An 18362-nucleotide genomic window follows, 5' to 3' on the forward strand; every position below is an offset into this window, starting at 1 on the left:
TTTTTTGTATTTGTATCCTCAGCCCTTAGCACAGTGCCTGACATATAAATAGACACTAAATAATTGCTTATTGACTGACTGAGATTCATACAGGAGAAACTGAACAGTACTTAGAACCTGGAGGAGTGCCTTGTGTGAGGAACAGCAAAGAGGCCGGTGTCACTGGATGAAGAGTTGGGGTGAAGAGAGGAGTGGGAGAGCCAGTTGTGAAGAACTTTGAAACTGTTTGCGAAACAGAAGGTGGTGATAGTGTCGGAGAGAGAAGATGGCATGTGCGAGACATGTCATGAAGGCAGAAACAATAGGACTTGACTGATTGGATCGGGCGGGGGTGGTACGAGAGGGAGAAATTGGGGATGACTGGGAGGAGAATGGTGCCCTCCACAGTAATAGGAAAGTTGGGGAGAGGGGACAAGTTTGGGGGGCACGGGGTGGTGGTGGAATAAATCAGTTTTGGATATGTTGAATACAATCTGTCCTGGTACCTCCAGTTTGAGATGTATGGTAAGCATTTGGAGATGTTATTCTGGAGTTAGCAGAGAGGTCAAAGTTGGACAAATAAATCTGAGAATCGTCACAGTAGAGATGATAATTGAATCCATGGGAGCTGACGAGATGGTGACCAAATGAAAAAGTATGTAGTGAAAATAGAAGAAGGCCCAAGAGAGAGCCCTGTGGGATACCAGTGGTTAGTGGGCATGATATGAGTGAAGATCCAGCAAAGGTGACTGAGAAGGAACCACCATATAGGAGGAGAAACAGCTAGAGTAGTGCCTCGGCAAGCCCAAGAAGAGGTGATCAGCGCTGTCAAAGGCTGCACAAAGTCCAGAAGGACGAGGATTAAGAAAAGGACATTAGATTAGGCAATTAAGAGACCATCGGTAACTCTAGGGAGAGCAGCTTCAGTTGGATGATGAGGTCAGAAGCCAGACGGTGGAGAGTTACAAACAGAGTGAAAGAAAGTGAAAACAGTTATCATAAATAGCCTTCTCAAGGGAGAAAAGCTATGAGATGATAGTTAGTGGGGGGCGGTGGATAAAGTGAGGGGTTTTGAAGATGGAGGAAACATGGGCATATTTGTAGGCATTAAGGAACCAGCCAGTAGACAGGAGCAATTGAAGACAAGTGATGGCAGAGATGACAGAGGAGATGGTCTTCTCTGCTTGAGAAGACCAAATAGAAGAGGATCACTTGTGCATGCCAAGGGGTTTGCCACCCCTTCATGTGAGACGGGAGGAAAGGAAGAGAAAGGGACAGAAGGCATCTGGTGATGTGAGATGAGGAAGAGGGTAGAAGAGAGAGCTCTTGGAAAATGACCTCAGTTTCTTTTTCCTTCAGTAAAATACAAGGCACAGTTGTCAGCTGAGAAAGGGGGAGGAGGGGACCCATGGGAGCTTTGAAGAAAGCTGAAATGGTTTGGAAAAGGCCTGTAGTGAGTGGGATAGTAAGTTGATTAATAGGTTTAAAAGGATTGGCTTGTCGTATTGAGGGCCCAGTTAAGATCATGTAACACAGATTTGTAGTGGATCTACTCCTCACGAGTTTATGTTTTTGTTTTTGTTTTTTCCAATTTCATGCTGCAGCATGTGTAGGAACAAAGGCAGCAGATGATAGGAATGTTCCAAGTATGAGGCTTGGCAGGGCAAGATCACCAATATGATAAGGGACCAAAGAACTTGAGGAGAGGACAATGTAGAGCTGAATTGGTTCAGAATGGGGAAAGGGGAGAATAGTGTAGCTGGTGCAGGGGTGATGATCTGTGAAATAACTGAGGGGTAGAGAGATTAGATGTCATGGTGAGCAGGAAGAACAGGGTTTGGAGTTGCCAGGTAGAGCGAGTGGTGGAATGACAACACATAGTAATCTGATAAGGGAATTTCAGGGTTCATGAACATGAAAGTGGTACATTTGTGGATAATGACAAGATGAAAGGTATGACCATCATTTTTGTGGGGCTAAGGTTTGATGCTGGAGTACTCATGAGGACTTGTGAAGTTAGAGTATTCACAGGAATATCAGTATTTATGTTGGAGTCCCCTGGTAAGAGTACAGGAAGTGGGGAGGAGAAAAAGACTGTGAATCAAGCACTCCTTGAGGAAAGAAGGGAAGTGTCCTGGAGTTGGGTATCAGCTATCAGAATTTTGATTCAGTAGTAGAGCAAAAAGCTAGCAAGTAGCAGAGACAGGATTTGAACCCTGGTTCTCTGAATCCAAATACAGTGCTCCTTCTGCTGATGATTACAAGTATGAATACTTCCTAATTTATAGTTGTAAACATGCCTTAGACTTTCTGCTACTTGCAATGCCTTTACCACTGACCGAGATGATTTTATTCATCTCCTCCCTATCCCCTGCTGCTACACACTTAACAGATATGAACAGCTCATGTTTTGTTTTGTTTTTCTAAAGCAATTGGGATGAAGTAACTTGCCCAAGGTTACACGGCCAGTCATTTTGTGTGGGTGTTAAGTATCTGAGGCCAGAACCAATCCCGGGTCCTCCTGACTCTGGGGCTGGTGCTCTTACTGCGCCACCTAGCCGCCCTGAACAGCTCATGTTTTGTAACTGTTGATCTCACTATTTACAAACTCAGACTATTTCAGTGTACCATTCAAGTGTTTGTATCTGCCAGCCTTTCTGTTTGCCTCATCCTACTTTTAAAAACTGTGATGTTCTGGCATCCTACCTTCTATTACTAACTTGTAACCTGCTCAGTTGAACTAAATTAAAAGCATGGCTTTGATGTTTGCAGGTTGACTATACCAAAACCTCATCATTAACTGCTGTACTACATTATTAACTATGTCCTGTGAAGTTTATGGTATTAGGATATGTGGACTGAGATGCTTAAATTTTAAATATCTGCTCTTAATTTTTTCATTTAGTTTTAGACATGTTTCTAGTATGGCCACATGTAGTTATTCTTTTTATGTTAGTGGTCATCACTTTTCAAGTGATAAAGTAAAATCTCTGAAAATAGTTTTAACTAATGACAGAAATAGCTATATTGGTAAAATAATAACTTTTCCCATCCTTTATTAAGAGTCTTCAGTCCATTTACAGGCCTTTTGTCTGACTCTTCAGTTTTGTGCATCTTAAGATGTAGAAATAAGATATATTATTTCATATGACAGATTGATATAAAACAAAATAAAAACTGTAGTTATCTTCTTTGGAATTTCTGGATAAGACTTATTTTTTTTTTTTAGGTATATACTAAAGGCATTACATAGCCTGAATTGGGACACGTAGGCTCAAGAGAAATTGAATAATTTATTCACTGCCAGATCCTGTATCTCCTTAACATGGGCTAAATGATGCAAATTGAAACCTATCTTTGCCTATTCATTCTTTGAGACTTTTGTCCATTTCTCATAAATCTTTCACAGGGATTCCATCCATTGTCTTCGTGCCATTCTTGAGATCACTTGGCATTGTTTGAATGCCAGCGGAACATAATATATCTTCATATAGCAGAGTCTTAACCTAGCCTCATTGGACATCAACAGGAGAAGGCTCATTCCTTCACATACCAGCAATATCGGCCTTTTTGCTGTTGCCTGCATGTGCTTTTACAAAGCAGACTGTCCCCTCCTGCCTAAAATATGCTTCTTCTCACCTCTGCCTTATAGAAACATAAGATTTCTTCAAAGCTCAGCTCAAGTGCTACCTTCCACCAGAAATCTATTCTAGTTTCTAGTGCTTTCCCAAAAAATTCCTTTTTTTATATTTCATATATGCATACATGTTTTTTCTTATTTTGCTTTTTGGAGGGCAGTTGTGGTTAAATGACTTGCCCAAGGTCATATGGCTAGTTTTTATGTTAGGTGTCTGAGGCCGGATTTGAACTCAGGTCCTCCTGACTCCAGAGCTGGTGCTCTATTCACTGCGCTACCTAGCCACCCCCCTTATGTGCATACATGTTATCCTCCAGTAGAATGTAAATTCATTAAGGTCAGGCACTGCTTGCTTTTTGTCTTTGTATCCTCGACAGCCAGCATCATTGTAGTAGGGACTCAATAAATAAATGCTTGTCACATTAAAAGAATTACTAAATCAAATGCTTTTTAAAAAATAACCAACAAATAATTCACAGAGTGGGATTTCATAGTTCCTATACCTTTCAGTCCATTGTGTGAGTATAAAGATGTGGGCTTTTGTGGAATATCATTTGTACCTTTCTCAGAACTTCAATGAGGATGCCCTTCTTGCATATGTAGATTATTCTCATAAAAATTTTATAGAGTTTTTAGAAAGTAAGGGATATGGGCCAGTAATTATTAGTAACTTTCTTGATTTACTTTTTCTTTTAGTAATAATAGATATAATTTTTTTCAATCCTTAGGTAATCTCCCCACTTGCCATTATTCGAGGATAGACCCCTTCAAAGAAAGTCATATATGAAAAATATTTATAACAACATTTTTGTGGCAGCAAAAACTAAAATCACGATAGGATGTCCATTGTCAACCAGATGGAACTGGCCTCTAACCTGTAGGTGGCTGGGGCTGAACACAGCATGCTAGAGACAGGAGAGTCAGGAATCAAACAGAAGTTTAATTTCAGTGTGAGTGAAACACCTTGAAAGCAAAGACGCATGTGATGGAGCCCTGCCCCTAGTCAGGGGGAGGGGGAGGGAACGTCCTGCTTAGGGTGGGGAAATCGAAATATTTCTACCAGTGGCTGCACAGTGATCTGTAGCCCTGAAAATGAGGGGTAACAGCAACGATGTGGCAAGTGTGATTCATAGCAGGGCTTCATGACTAGAAACAATTCTGGGATTTTGCTATGGCTGAGATCATCCAGAGGGTGAGTGCAAAGGATGGTTGTTATGCCAAGCCAAGAGCACAGCTTGCTTGCAGGGTCTTAGCTCTGGGAAACAGGGTGTCTCCTAATGTCTTGACACTGTCATGTAGGAGATGGTGGGGGGAAGGTATCTGAGTGATATGAGATGAAGTAGAAAGAACTCTTGACTAATACTCTAATTTTTTTTTTTTAATATGAGGCAAGATTGACAGGGTGGGCAAGTGGGAGCTATGGGAGGTTTGAGTAGGAATGAAAAGCTTTGGAAAAGGTGCCATTGTGAGTGGGAGAGTGAAAGGATTGATTTGCTGTCATGAAGGTCTAGTTGCGATTATGTAACACAATTACAAATTGTAGTGAGTAGGGCTTCATGATTTTCCCCAGCTTCGTTCAACATCAAATAAGTGCAAATGGTCTTAAGGCTGAACCTTGACCAGACAGGACCAGTTATAGGATAAGGAGGCAGGGGATTCAAGAGAAAGATTGCAGAGTTGGATTCATCAATGGATCAGAACATCAAAAGAAAAGTGTTGCCAGTTCAGAGAGGATGGCCTGAGAAAGCATTGGAGGATAGAGGGATCAGAGCGTATGATAAGGAGGAAGATGAGATTAGGGGTTACAAGCCAGAGTACGCAGTGGAATAACCACGGAGGCTGATGAGATAAAGGAATTTCAGAGTTCCATGAGCATAAAAGGGGATCCTCCTGTTTCATAGTTCTGCTTGCTTCATGTTTCAGTTTGTAGAAGTCTTTCCGAGTTTCCCAATTGTTCAGATTTGTTGCTTCTCACAGAACAATGATATTCCATTCCATTTGCATCATCCTTACCTCAGTACATAGAAACCTACTTTACCTCCAAGTTTTTGCTGTACAGAAATATTTTTTATTTTTAAAATTATAAAATTTAAATTTATATCATTTATATTACATTTAATATATTTATATAATATATAAGAAATATATATATTAAAATTATTTTTTTAATTACACATATTTTCTCTCACTCTCTTTGACCTTGCTGGGAGAAATACATAACACACATGCATATATACATATGTGTATATATATATGTGTGTGTGTGTGTGTGTGTGAATAGGTATATATATGTATAGGTACACACATGTATATATGTGTGTATACCTATATATGCCTAATAGTAGTATTTCTAAATTAAACAATATGTACAGTTTAGTTTCTTTTCCAGATTAATTCCAATTTATTTTTGGAGCAATTGAACTTAATTTAGTTTTACCAACAGTGGTCTTAACCTACCCACCACTTCCGCCACTAGTTAACTTAGAATAGCAGCTATCCCAGAGATTATAAGGAAAAGAAGAGAATAATAAGTCTTGACTCTGCAAAGTCCACAATGTATTCAACATGAAGTGTGACTCTGAGGGCTACAAGGCTTGACCTGGCTTCTTCTCTCTGTCTTCTTTGTGAACAATCTCAGATGACTCTTAGTTCCATGACTTCAGGCTGGGGTAATCCTGGGAAAGTGTCTCATCTACATGGTTATCCTGAGGCAGGGCTGGATTCCGATGCAGGTTTTCATCTACATAATTAAACCCTTGGGAACTGATGAAGTCACTAAGTGAGAGTATGAAGAGAGAAAAATGAGCAACCAGTACCAAGCCTCGGGATACACCCACTGTTGGAGGCCATGAGGTGGATGATAAACCAGCACAGAGACTGAAATAGAGTGATCAGATAGGTAGGAGGATGTGGACGGAGTAGATTTCGTTTGCTGTTCTCTCTTGAGGCAGTACAAGCTGGACAGGTAAATTGCATCTGGTGCTGAGGTGTCATCTTGAGAGCTGTAGTTCCTGTTCCTCCATATCCAACTCTGTTGTGGTCCACTGATTTAATTGGCATCTCTGACTTTTTTATATTGGGGAGTCAGGGTGTTATGGTCTGGGTCTCCCATTACTGTACAAATGATAATTGAAGAAAAGTACACCAAGTTACATAGCAGAGATCAGTTTCTCCCAGTCTCCTTACTCATGTTTAGCTGAGTCCCTTAAATAGAGGCTTCAGCAAATAGGCATCTTCAATATCTTCAGTCATTATTGTCAGTGGGAAGTACTGTATAAGTCAACAAATATTTGGAATTTTGTGATGATATAATTTATACAAAATTAATCTTAATTTTTTAATATACTATCTTTTACATTGACAGAATTTGAGAATCCCTTTCAAACTTTCTAGCTCCTCAACCAAGAAGGAGGCTATGTTGCCAATTCAACTCTATAGAACTCCCACTTTGCCTTTTTCGAAGGGGCCAAGTAATTGTAAACCTAGAAGGGACCTTTTAAGAGATCATTTAGTTCAATCCCTTATTTTAGAGATAAAGAAACTGAGACTTGTAGAGGGAAAATGATTTCCCAAAGGTTACAAAGGTAGTTAAGGGCAGGTCTAACACTAGAACACATGTCTGCTGACTCTAGGGAAATGACTTCTCATCCCTTCTACTACTATGCTTCCTCTCTTCAGTAAAGGTTTCTCAGAACAACAAACATTTATGTAATCTAATTTATAGCTAAGAATAGTTAATAAACTTCTCTGAGGTTTTTTTTGTAGGTTTGTGCTGGTGGAAACAGCTTTTCTTCAGAATTCAAAAGAACCAATCATCTGTCTATCCCCACCCCCCTCTACCCCTTCTGCCCCTGCCCTCTTATCTTTTTACCAGTAATAACTAGGAAGATAACTGTGAAATATTCATGATAAGGCTGAAAGCAAACTGAAAAAGCATTTACTTTAAATATAAAATTGTGTGTGTGTGTATTAGGCATTTTAAAGTTGGTGAAAAATGGAACCAAATCTGGAAAAGCGTTTAGGAAATGTTAACATATTCACCCTATTACCATTTCACTAATAATCTATTTCAGTTATTTTCAGTCTGACCAGCAATCTTGGAGCTGCCCTAGAAGCTTGATTAAAACTTTGCCTAAATCCTGAATCTAGAATGAAATTTTCTACTCAAGCCTAAGGATAAAACCAACCTTAAGTTAATTGTGCTTATGGCTGAAACTTGCATATTTGAACCATGTGACCATAAACAAGATCCCACTGCCCACCCGGTGGCAACATATCTTCATGGCCAACTAAGGGCCTGAGATTTAAATGTAGAACTTCCAAGTTGATATATACCCAAAAAATGTTCAATAGAAAAAGAGTGTGTTTCATATCCATTATAAACACGGGGGGGGGGGGGGGAGGGGAAGAGATAGGTTGCCCTTAGCATCAATTAGTCCTTAACGTCACCATTGGACATCTTTGGGATAATTTTGTTGGGGAAGTGAGGTGGGAAGGAAAGAGGCAGCATAGATGGTGGGAAGGATACTGGATCTGCAGCCAGAGGAGGTAATTTCTGTCCTGACTCCTCTGCAGTATGATATTGTGCAAATCGTGTAATCTCTATGGGCTTTGTTTTTCCTTATTTGTAAGCTATAGCTAGCTGTTGGATTAGTTGACTGAAGTTATAGGAATAATAACTACTCCCATACAATCTAGGCTAGTTTAGTAGGCTAGCTTTTCCTCATTTATTGAGACTTAATTGGTCCAGGGGAGTGGGGCTGGAAGCATAAATGTAGCTTTCTGGTGATCTAAGGACAAAAGCCAGCCTGGGAAGAGTCAGTTCTGTCTTAGGTGTGACATACACACACTTCTGGTGTGTGCTGACCAGCCTGCGAGCATGGCTAACAAGAAGCAGGGAAGCTGTTCCCAACTGAATCAGTCTTGTATCTTTAATAAATATCTTTTTTCACGCAATACCTAGATAAGCTCCCTTTTGCTAACAGTTGGATGGACTATGAATATTTTCATTATGTTCAGCTCCCAAACCTGCACCACTAGACCAGCTCAAGTCAGGCCTGACCTACAGCAATTTATAAGGTACCTTGCAGCGTAATATCTGTTACCCTGTGACTCTGTGAGGTGAGACTTGGCAGATCATGTACAGTCATTCATTGGAAATAGTTTCAACCGTACCCTCACTCAGCATGTTCTTAATGACTATTCATAGCCAAAAGGGGCATTATTCTAGTGCTACTGGCTAGCTCTTCCTCCTTGAAATTCATGTGATCTGCACTATATCTGGGATAAAGTTTTCACTTGTGTTGCTTGATTTGTTAAACATAGTCTAGAGTGTGGAAGGTCGCTGCTCAAGCCTTCTTTGTTTGAATGTCATGATTTACACAGCCTCTTCCCCCTTTCTGAACCGCGCCCCCCCCCCCCCATCCTTTGACTAGATTCTTTGTACTAGAGCTTGTTTGAATCTAATGATTTCAGATTCTAGTAGGTTTTAGGTAAAAACTAGTTCATAGTAAACAGCTAATTCTTAAAACCACATTAACTAGAAATTAGTCATTAAAACCTGTCTAATTGCCATTTATCTCACTTTTCAAGTAAAGATGTATGCAAAAACCTTTTTTTAATTAAGAAAGCTACTGATATCTTACTAGTATAAAAATATAACAATTGACAATTTCCAGTGGTATTGTGGACGCAATGTTTCAAGCTTCATAGTACAATTAATGCTGCATTCAGTTTTTACAACTAAGTTGGGATTTGCCTCATGGTTTATGATATGCTGTAGCAGCTGCCTTTTAGCTTTTTGTACTGGACTCATAAGACAGCGTGATTTAATGCATAGAAGAAAATGGATTTGTGATGAGGTAGACCTAGGTTCCAGTCAGATATTTGACAATAGTTGTGTGACCATGTGCAATCATTTAGTGTCTCTAAGCTTCGGATCACCCCCTAAGACTAACACTTATGAACAGTTTATGATCTATATCAGTGGAGGAAATTCCCACAGCATATTGATGTACTAAAGTTTTGAATTCTTTGCTGATTTTACTTTTTTTTGGTCATGATTGCTAAGGTAATAAAGATATTTTAAACTGAAATTTGTCATGATTTAACATTAGAGAAAAATGGCCCAGTTATAATTCTTACTTTTCCCTCCATACCTTATCCTAGGAGGAAACAGTACACAAGTCAGCAAGCAGCAGCAGCATATCTCCCTCCTTTCTGGAAGACCCCGTACTGGAGGCTCTGCCAAGCAAAAAGAGTAAGTATTAGTGCCAGATAGAATGCTCTGCATCATCATCATCACCATCATCATCGCCGGAACTTATGTCATGCTTTAAGGTTTGCACAGTGCTTTGCATATGTTATCTCTTTTGAGTCTCATAACAACTGTGAGGTAGGTAGGTACTGTTATTATTCTGATTTTCAGAGGAGGAAACTGAAGCTGACAGTGCTTACATGAGTTGCCCAGGGTCACCCTGCTGGTAAGTGTCTGAAGACAGATTTAACCTTAGGTCTTCTTCACTCAGAGTCCAATCACGAGTACTTGCGCATCAGTTAACCATTCACTCTCACTATACAGGATGTCCAGAAAATCTTAGCCCTGTCTACTAGGATGCTGGTTTGTCTTGAATACATTGGACCAGTTGTGTAATAAATTGTAATGCTTCATCAGACGCTCTCAATGTATCCTGCAGCAATCTGGAGGTGTCGAGAGGTGATGCTGGAATCTTACCAGTCAGGATTACATGATTCTTCTTTCTCTAATGCTTCTAAGAAAGTTATCAGGTGGAGCTGATATTAGACCTCAAGTCTCTTCATTACTGGTCTTATGTCCTCTTGGTCTCACTACTTGGCAGCTAGGTGGTACAATGGGTAGGGCGCCAAGCCTGGAGTCAGGAAGACCTAAGCTGAGATTCATTTTTCCAAATCCAAATTACTGATGTGTGCCCCTGGGCAAATCACTGGAACTCTGTCTGCTTTCGTTTTCTCAACTGTAAAATGGGTATGATAATAGTACCTGTGTCCCGGGTTGTTGTCAGGATCAAATGAGATAATTGTTAAGTGTTTAACACAGTGCCTGGCACATAATAGGTATTATATAAATGTTAGCATTATTATTGTTGTTGTTGTTGTGTTGCCTGGTTTCACTTAAAGTAAATTATTTTATCTTTTCATCTTGTTACATATTTTTATTTCTGAAAAATTGAGCAGATTTGTATTAGCAGATAAATCTTTATAATTAATTTATCAGGAAGACTCTTGCCAATAGATTGGAGTTGCTTATATATCTGTGTCTGATCTGAAGCCCAACATTACACACACTCAGAGACACCAAAAATACTTTCTTAATTATTCTAGCATACAAGAAGTTATGAAAGAACTAGATTTCCTAAAGTGATTTTAAACACTTCAAGGTGACCTGCATGTGTCTTTATAATTGTTTTTTGTAGAGCACTCACATTTCTTGGTCCATATTTTGAACATAAGAGTTCAGTTTTTATATTTCCTGTTTAGGAAAATTAGAACTTTGCTATTTCAGTGGATCTCTGGTCTCATTTATATCAATACCCCCTTCAAATTCATAGATCATAACTCAGCTATACTTTGTTGTGCAAAATGACAGTTGTTCATGCCCTGCCATGAATCTTTCATGAAGGTTCAGCCCAGTGGTCTGGGGCTCGCTTCTGTATCTCTGGATTTTGCCAGGACACCACTGGATCAGGAGTACTTGTGCATCAGTTAACCATTCACTCTCACTATACAGGATGTCCAGAAAATCTTAGTGTAATTTTAGATGGCTAATGTAAAAAAAAAAAAAAAAAGCTTTCATAAACTTAGAACTCCACTAAAACTTTTTGCACTTTTTGTAACTGACAACCTCTTTCTCCAATCATGTATGTCATTGTCAACGAAGGCACTTTTCCTGCTCAGATCTTTCCTGGAGATAGGTTGTAGCCTATTCATACCCACCATTTCCCTCTGGATTGCCCTGGTTTGTAATGGAAAGTACATACCTTTTTTTAAAAAAAATCCTTTCAATATTGTCTTTTTAAAAATCATTTCTTTCCAAGGGGAAGTGGGAAGAAATTATAAAGGAAAAGAAAATCTTGAAGGTATTTACAAATACATGTAACATTTCATTTGATTTTCATTATGACCCCACTGGGAAGGCAGGGCAAAAGATGAAGTTATTTTGATTAGTTTTATGATTATAACATTTTCCTAAGTGTTGTGGTATGTGTGTGTGTAATTTTCCATTTAGGCTATAACACTAATAGCATTTGAACACTTTAAGGTTTGTAAAACTTCGTATATCTCATTTGGTCCTCAAGCAACTCTGTGCCGTAGAAGCTATTATTTTCCCCATCTTACAGAGGAGACAGTTTGAGGCTGAGAGAGGTTTAAGTGATTCGCCTAGGGTCACAGATCTAGTAAGACAGAATTTAAACTCAGGTCTTCTTGATTTAGTCCAACACGCCTCTCACAGGAAGTGGAAGTATGCTTTGTTGTCTTCAGTCGGTTCTTGACAATTAAATTCTAAAGGGAAAGAGTCAGATCAGATAATAAGTGCTCTAATTGAATAAAGCTCTACTCTTTCTAATTTTCTTTTTGTGGTTCTTTCAGTGGAATAATCCAATCAGTGAATCAACATATTGGGCTGTTTTGATTTTTACTTTCTTCATCAAATCAGTCCTGTAAGGTTTACTTTGCAGAGAGTGGAAAGAAGTAATAAATAAAAATTAAATATTATTTTTACATTCTTTTGTTTTCAAAAAATTAATGCACAATTATATTGACCCTGAAACACTTTTTAAAAATTATCTTTTTCATTTTAAATTCAGTTTTAATAGAAGTCCAGACTGGGAGTCATGAGACTATTATTCATATACAAACCCAGATAATTACTCCAAGTGAGTCATTTCACCATCCTGAGTATGCTTTCTCTGGTTCCTGTAAAATAAGTGTGAAGTTCACAAACTGTCTATAAAAATTACTTTGTAGTTTCTATTTCCCAGTCTGCTTTTGGGTGGGTGGAGATGAACTTCATAAACCTTAAATGGCTGTATGAACATGAGTTGGCATCAAAACTCTTGTCAAGGAGGACTATGATTCAGTCATCAAAATGTAAGGATAAAAGCCTAGAATTCTAGATCCATTATTCTGTGCCGCAGTTTCTCTGCTTCAAAGGTAGAGGCACTAATTTCCGATGCAAATCTATTTAGTGATATTAGGTATTTGTAATGAAGTAGCAATATTATTGTTATAATTTACTTTGACATTTACACTTAGAATGGTTATTCTATCATTAACTTCTCATGTACCTTTCTTGAAAGTTTTCCTTTCCTCTTGTAATACCTATGCCAAGTTCATCTATACAAGATTTTATTTATATTCTCCAAAAAAACCCAAATAAGGAGTACTACCTATGTTCCTTGCAACACCCCATATTTGAATACCACACTAATCAGCAGTGTAAGGAACGTTTCTGTTAGAAAACAACCAAAACAAAATGTTTTTAGGGGTCAGGGAGTTGTTGGTGGTGAGAAAGCTAACTTATTTTGGTTAAATCTTTAGTGCCTCCAAAATTCTTGCCCATATCATCAACACCCCAACCAGAGAGACGACAGCCACCCCAAAGACGACATTCCATTGAAAAGGAAACCCCCACCAACGTTAGACAGTTCCTGCCACCATCCAGACAGAGCTCCAGATCACTTGTAAGTAATTAAAAAGCTGGGTGGTAGCTTCTTTTCAGGGGTAAGAAACAAATGCAATGGCTTACATTTAAACTTTTTTATGTAAAAGAAATAAAAGTAACATCTAAGTAAAGGATCAGTATTCTCTGTAAACTAAATTAAAAGTTTTCACTGACTTTTTTTCACTAGGAGACATAGACAGTCGAGTTAAAGAAGTGTTTTATGTGTCCTGTGTTAATCCACTGATACTTACTTTAAAAACTTCAAAGATTCTGTAGCAAAGTCCAATTTGTATGTTATGGAGTTCACTAATGCAGCACATTTTAACATTGAGTTTATTTGAAGAGAAAAATGTTTGACACGTTAATTCCCATTGTACTTTGTTTCCCAGTTCTCACTGGATGAAATAGATAATTGGAGGGGGAAAAACAAACTAGTGCTGTCTGGAAGAAGTTACCAGATTTCCCCAAGAGACTGGCAGGCCCAGTGTATGGTTTCTTATTTCTTGGGTCAGCAGGACATAGAGTCCACTAGCCCCCTGCCAACAAGAATTCAACAGTTCCACTGGCCAGAGAAAATCTGAAAAGCTTCTTGTTTAGTCTCTTCTGGCATAAGAAAGGTTTCCAGTATGTCACAAGGCTTAAATCAATAATTCTGCCTCAGGATCTCAGATTTAAATGCTTTGTTGCAATGCTTGCAAGTGAGCCTAGCCTAGAAAAGGCATACTTAATTCAAAAATGAAATGAAGATCTGGAGCTTCTTTTTTTGGTTCATTAAAATTTGATGATTTTTTTTTTTCTCAAGGGGTACAAATGAGACAAAGATAGATTCTTCAAGACTATGATCCCTTCCATGCAGGAAGAAAAAAGTAGAAGGGAAAGGAAACTTACTGACCCAGAGTACACACATAAATCCTGAAATTTGTACAATGCGTCTCTGTCCCCAGGAATACAATAGAGGAAAGCACTATTACGAAAATCAAAGTTGGGGACTTTTAAAATCTCATTCTTTTGAGATTATAATTTGTGTGAAGACTGATACAGCTCTTATTTTCTTTAAATAGCCTTTTCGGGTTTCTAACAAGATTTCATTTCCATATGATGAAGAAAATATCCATGGATACCATATATAGGAAGAATTATTTTAATCCGTGTATATGGAAACCCTTCTTCTTTAGCAAAAGTGATGGGTACATAGTGAATAGTCATTTTCACAGCAAAATTCAGTAGGTTTGCCACTGATTAAAGGAAAAAATAATTTTTGGACTTTTTTCTTCAATATTAGTGTAAGTTTTTCTTACCTTTCTATTCAGGAATATCATTTAGTGTTGTTAGCTGCCTTTTTTTCTTATCTTTACAAACCTGCATACCTATGCCCTATGTAGGCAGCCAGGTAGTGCAGGGGATAGAGTTCTGGGCTTTGAGTCATGAAGACCTGAGTTTGAATTCTGAATCGGTCTCCTACTAACTGATTCTGGGCAACTTGCAGTCTCAGTTTCCTCATCTGAAAATAGGGATAATAATAGTACTTAGGAAATTTTTGTAAGGCTCAAATAAGATTTTTTGATAGATATAGACATATAGATATAAATGTTGACGGTTTTCAAATGAGATTTTATGTATAGTATATACATATCTAATCTTTCAATCAACCAGTAATGAATCAGTAAACATTTATTAAGTACCTGCATTGTTCTAAGTGGACTTTGCACACTTTAAAGCAATATATAAATGTTAACTCTTGTTATTATATTACCCTGTGTGCAGAAGATTGTGCTAGGTACCTGGGAGAGATACAAAGTTTAAATAAGGTAAAAGCCTTTGACCTTAAGGAATTTCTTCTATTCTAGCATATCTATTTATATAAAAACTCTTACAGACTAGGCTAAAACCATACATGTAATATTTTTTTTTTTGGAGAGGGGAAAGCAGGGCAGTTGGGGTTAAGTGACTTTCTCAAGGTCACAGGACTAGTAAGTGTTAAGTGTCTGAGGCTGGATTTGAACTCAGGTCCTCCTGACTCCAGAGCGGGTGCTCTATTCACTGCGCCACCTAGCTGCTCCCATGTAAAATATATATATAAATATATATGTATGTATATATATATATATATATATATATATATATATTTTTTTTTTAAGCAATCGGGGTTAAGTAACTTGCTCAAGGTTACACGGCCAGTTATTTCTGGGTGTGGTGCTGAGTATCTGAGCCCGGGATTCGATCTCCAGGTCATCCTGACACTGGAGCCAGTACTCTTACTTGCTGAGCCACCTGGCTGGCCCTAAGCAATTGGGGTTAAGTAACTTGCTCAAGGTTACACAGCCAGGTGTTTCTGGGTGGGTGCTAAGTGTCTGAGCACAGATTCGATCCACATGTCATCCCGACACTGGAGCCGGTGCTCTTACTCGTTGTGCTACCTGGCCGCCCCACTCCCATGTAATATTAAATTAAATGTTTTAGATTGATTGCTGACAAATTTAGGTTCATCTGGGAATGTGAATTACTAGTCAAAAGAATATGCCAAAAAAAGAGTCTCCACAACTTTAGGCATGACATATATAAAGCATTTTGCAGTCCTTATGGTATTAGATAAATTTTAGCTATCTTACTTCCTCATGAAGCTGAATTATTGGTAAATATACATAGTCTTATTACACTGATGTTTTCTTTTATGGGGTAGGAGAGTAAGTTTAAACCTATTTAGAAAAATGGTTGTGTAACAGCTAGAGTGTGAACCTTGGAGGGAGGAAGATTTGAGTCCAGACTCTATCTTCAGCGCTACCAGTATGACCATGGGCAGGTCCCCTTTCCTTAACCTCATTTCCCTCAAATTGAACATAATAATAGTACCTACCTCACAGGGTTGTTGTGAGGAACAAATGAGATAATATGTGTAAAGCACTTTGTAAATCTGAAAGTACTATAAAAATATTAACTATCTTTATTATTGCTGTTGTTTTTAATAATTTTTAAAAGTATCCTGTTAAATCTCTTGGACTCATATTTTTCTAGAATTTTTCAGAACAACATGCGTACAATGTATGTATTTCATATAAAATTTTTACTCTTTCAAAAGCCCCCTTAAAATAACATAAAGCATATAAAAGTTAATATTGTAGAACAAGTTTTACTTTCACAGTAAGGTCCTCTAGTTTATTAAGAAATTACATTTTTTTGTCTCTTGGGGTGGCCAGGTGGCTCAGCAAGTAAAAGCACCGGCTCCAGTGTTGGGATGACCTGGGGATCAAATCCGGGCTCAGATTCTTAGCACCACACCCAGAAATAATAACTGGCCATGTAACCCTGAGCAAGTTACTTAACCCCAATTGCTTTAAAAAAAAAAAAAGAAATTATATTTTTTTTAAGTTAAGAAGAGTGATGATTAAAATAAATACCCCTGTTTTGTAAATCTACTCTTTTGTGTTCTAAATCCTTTTACTGAGACATGTAAAATGTTTTTGCTAATAATCTTAATTTTTATCATACCCTTCTTCCTCCCCTTTTACAGAATGTCTGAAGTTTCTTTATTCAACTTTGGCCAAATGATTGTAATTTTCCAGCAGAGTGAAAGAAGGCTAGTCTTTAAATTCCTCTCTGACTTATGAGACCAAACAAGCTGGTTATTAGAATTTCTTAGTCATGTATTCCGTCACTCATATAAAGCAGTTAGTTGTCCTATATATTCTCAATTTCCATTTATTCTACCTCACCATCAAAAACATTGATATTAACAAGCAATTTAGAAAAAAAGTCCAAATGTAGGTCTTTGCTATGAGAGAGAAATAAGTCTCCAGCAATTAGAAATTCAGATTTTTCTAGGTTTATACTAATAGATACAAATACTGACGCAAGAACATATATATATATATATATATATATATATATATATATATGAGCTTTACATTTTCAGGTTTTCTTTTTATTTTCATGACTTGGAATCCCTATTGTGACATCATTCATGTTCTGCATTCATTTGTTTTTTTGTTCCATCTTTTCTTTTCCTTCGCAATTTTCTTTTTTTTTCCCTGTCTATTGTTCAGGTTCCTAGGATAACCAGTTTATGGCCAAGGACACCTTTCCGACCACTTTTTTCTACCATACAAACAGCTTCTCTGCTCAGCTCTCATCCCTTTGAAGCAGCCATGTTTGGGGTAGCAGGGGCTATGTATTATCTCTGTGAGAGAGCTTTTACCAGCAGGTGGAAATCCGCAAAGGTTGGCCTCTTTCTGCCGGTTCTGGGAATTATTTTACATTTCTGTACCCTCTTTGAGAGCAAGTACTGCTGAAAGTATTTAACAGCTTAGACTGGCACTATGCTTCTGATCATTGATTTCAGTCTTTTGTAGGATTTATAGATCACTCAATTATCTCATTTGAGAGGAAAATCAACTTCGAAAGGACAACAAACTAAAAATGCAGCATCAGATTAGAGAGATGCCCTAGATAGTTTTCTCTTCAAATAATCTCATTCTACAGCATGGAGAAGCCTTTCATTCTGCCCTCTCAGATTAGAAGTATATTGCTAATGCACTAACTGCTCCCCACCTGGATTGTTCCAGGTCAAGAAAATGGCATTAATATAGTCACTTGGATTATTGTAGCTAAGCTCCTGGTGAAAAGTATACTAGTAGCCATGAAAACCACGACCAGGTCATTTGAGCAATACGACTACCTTCTGTACCTGGTGTGTTTTAGGTCTTCCTCTATTTAGGGCATGTTCATGAATGTACTGTCACTAAAGAGTAGCACTATGTCTATACATGCCAGGAGAGTGATCCTTTTTTCTTATTAGCCTCTCCTCAAAAAGATATGTAATGATAAGCAGGGTGTCATGTGGCTTTATGAAAATCTACTTCCTTCTTGCACAGAGAAAAATGGCGGTTTCTTCTGTTTTTTTTTTCAATTATTTGAAATATTTTAATTAGTAATGTTTTGTTATTACTTTTAAGATTTTCATACATGGTCTATTTTATTATCCTTGAATCTTCAAGCTTTTAAAGCAAGGGGAAAGGTTCAAAAGCTCCCATATAAAATAAATTAAAATTA

At 37.9% G+C, this 18362-nt stretch overlaps 1 protein-coding gene across 2 annotated transcripts in view; it reads left to right on the top strand.

The window, feature by feature from the left end:
• Positions 1 to 18362, top strand: part of SPIRE1 (spire type actin nucleation factor 1) — a 252372-nt gene that overhangs the window by 222949 nt on the left and 11061 nt on the right. Inside the window, exons 10-12 of one of the 2 annotated variants that reach the window (XM_069099610.1) lie at positions 9785 to 9875; positions 13193 to 13335; positions 17357 to 17530. In XM_069099610.1, coding sequence (XP_068955711.1) covers positions 9785 to 9875; positions 13193 to 13335; positions 17357 to 17530 — 408 coding nt within the window. The remainder of the gene's footprint in view (positions 1 to 9784; positions 9876 to 13192; positions 13336 to 17356; positions 17531 to 18362) is intronic. The other variant, XM_069099609.1, reaches the window with a different exon arrangement.

Source organism: Petaurus breviceps, unplaced genomic scaffold (assembly GCF_028583685.1).
Source record: "Petaurus breviceps papuanus isolate PSGF00001 unplaced genomic scaffold, PetGlider_PUasm1.0 38, whole genome shotgun sequence".
Taxonomy (NCBI): domain Eukaryota; kingdom Metazoa; phylum Chordata; class Mammalia; order Diprotodontia; family Petauridae; genus Petaurus; species Petaurus breviceps.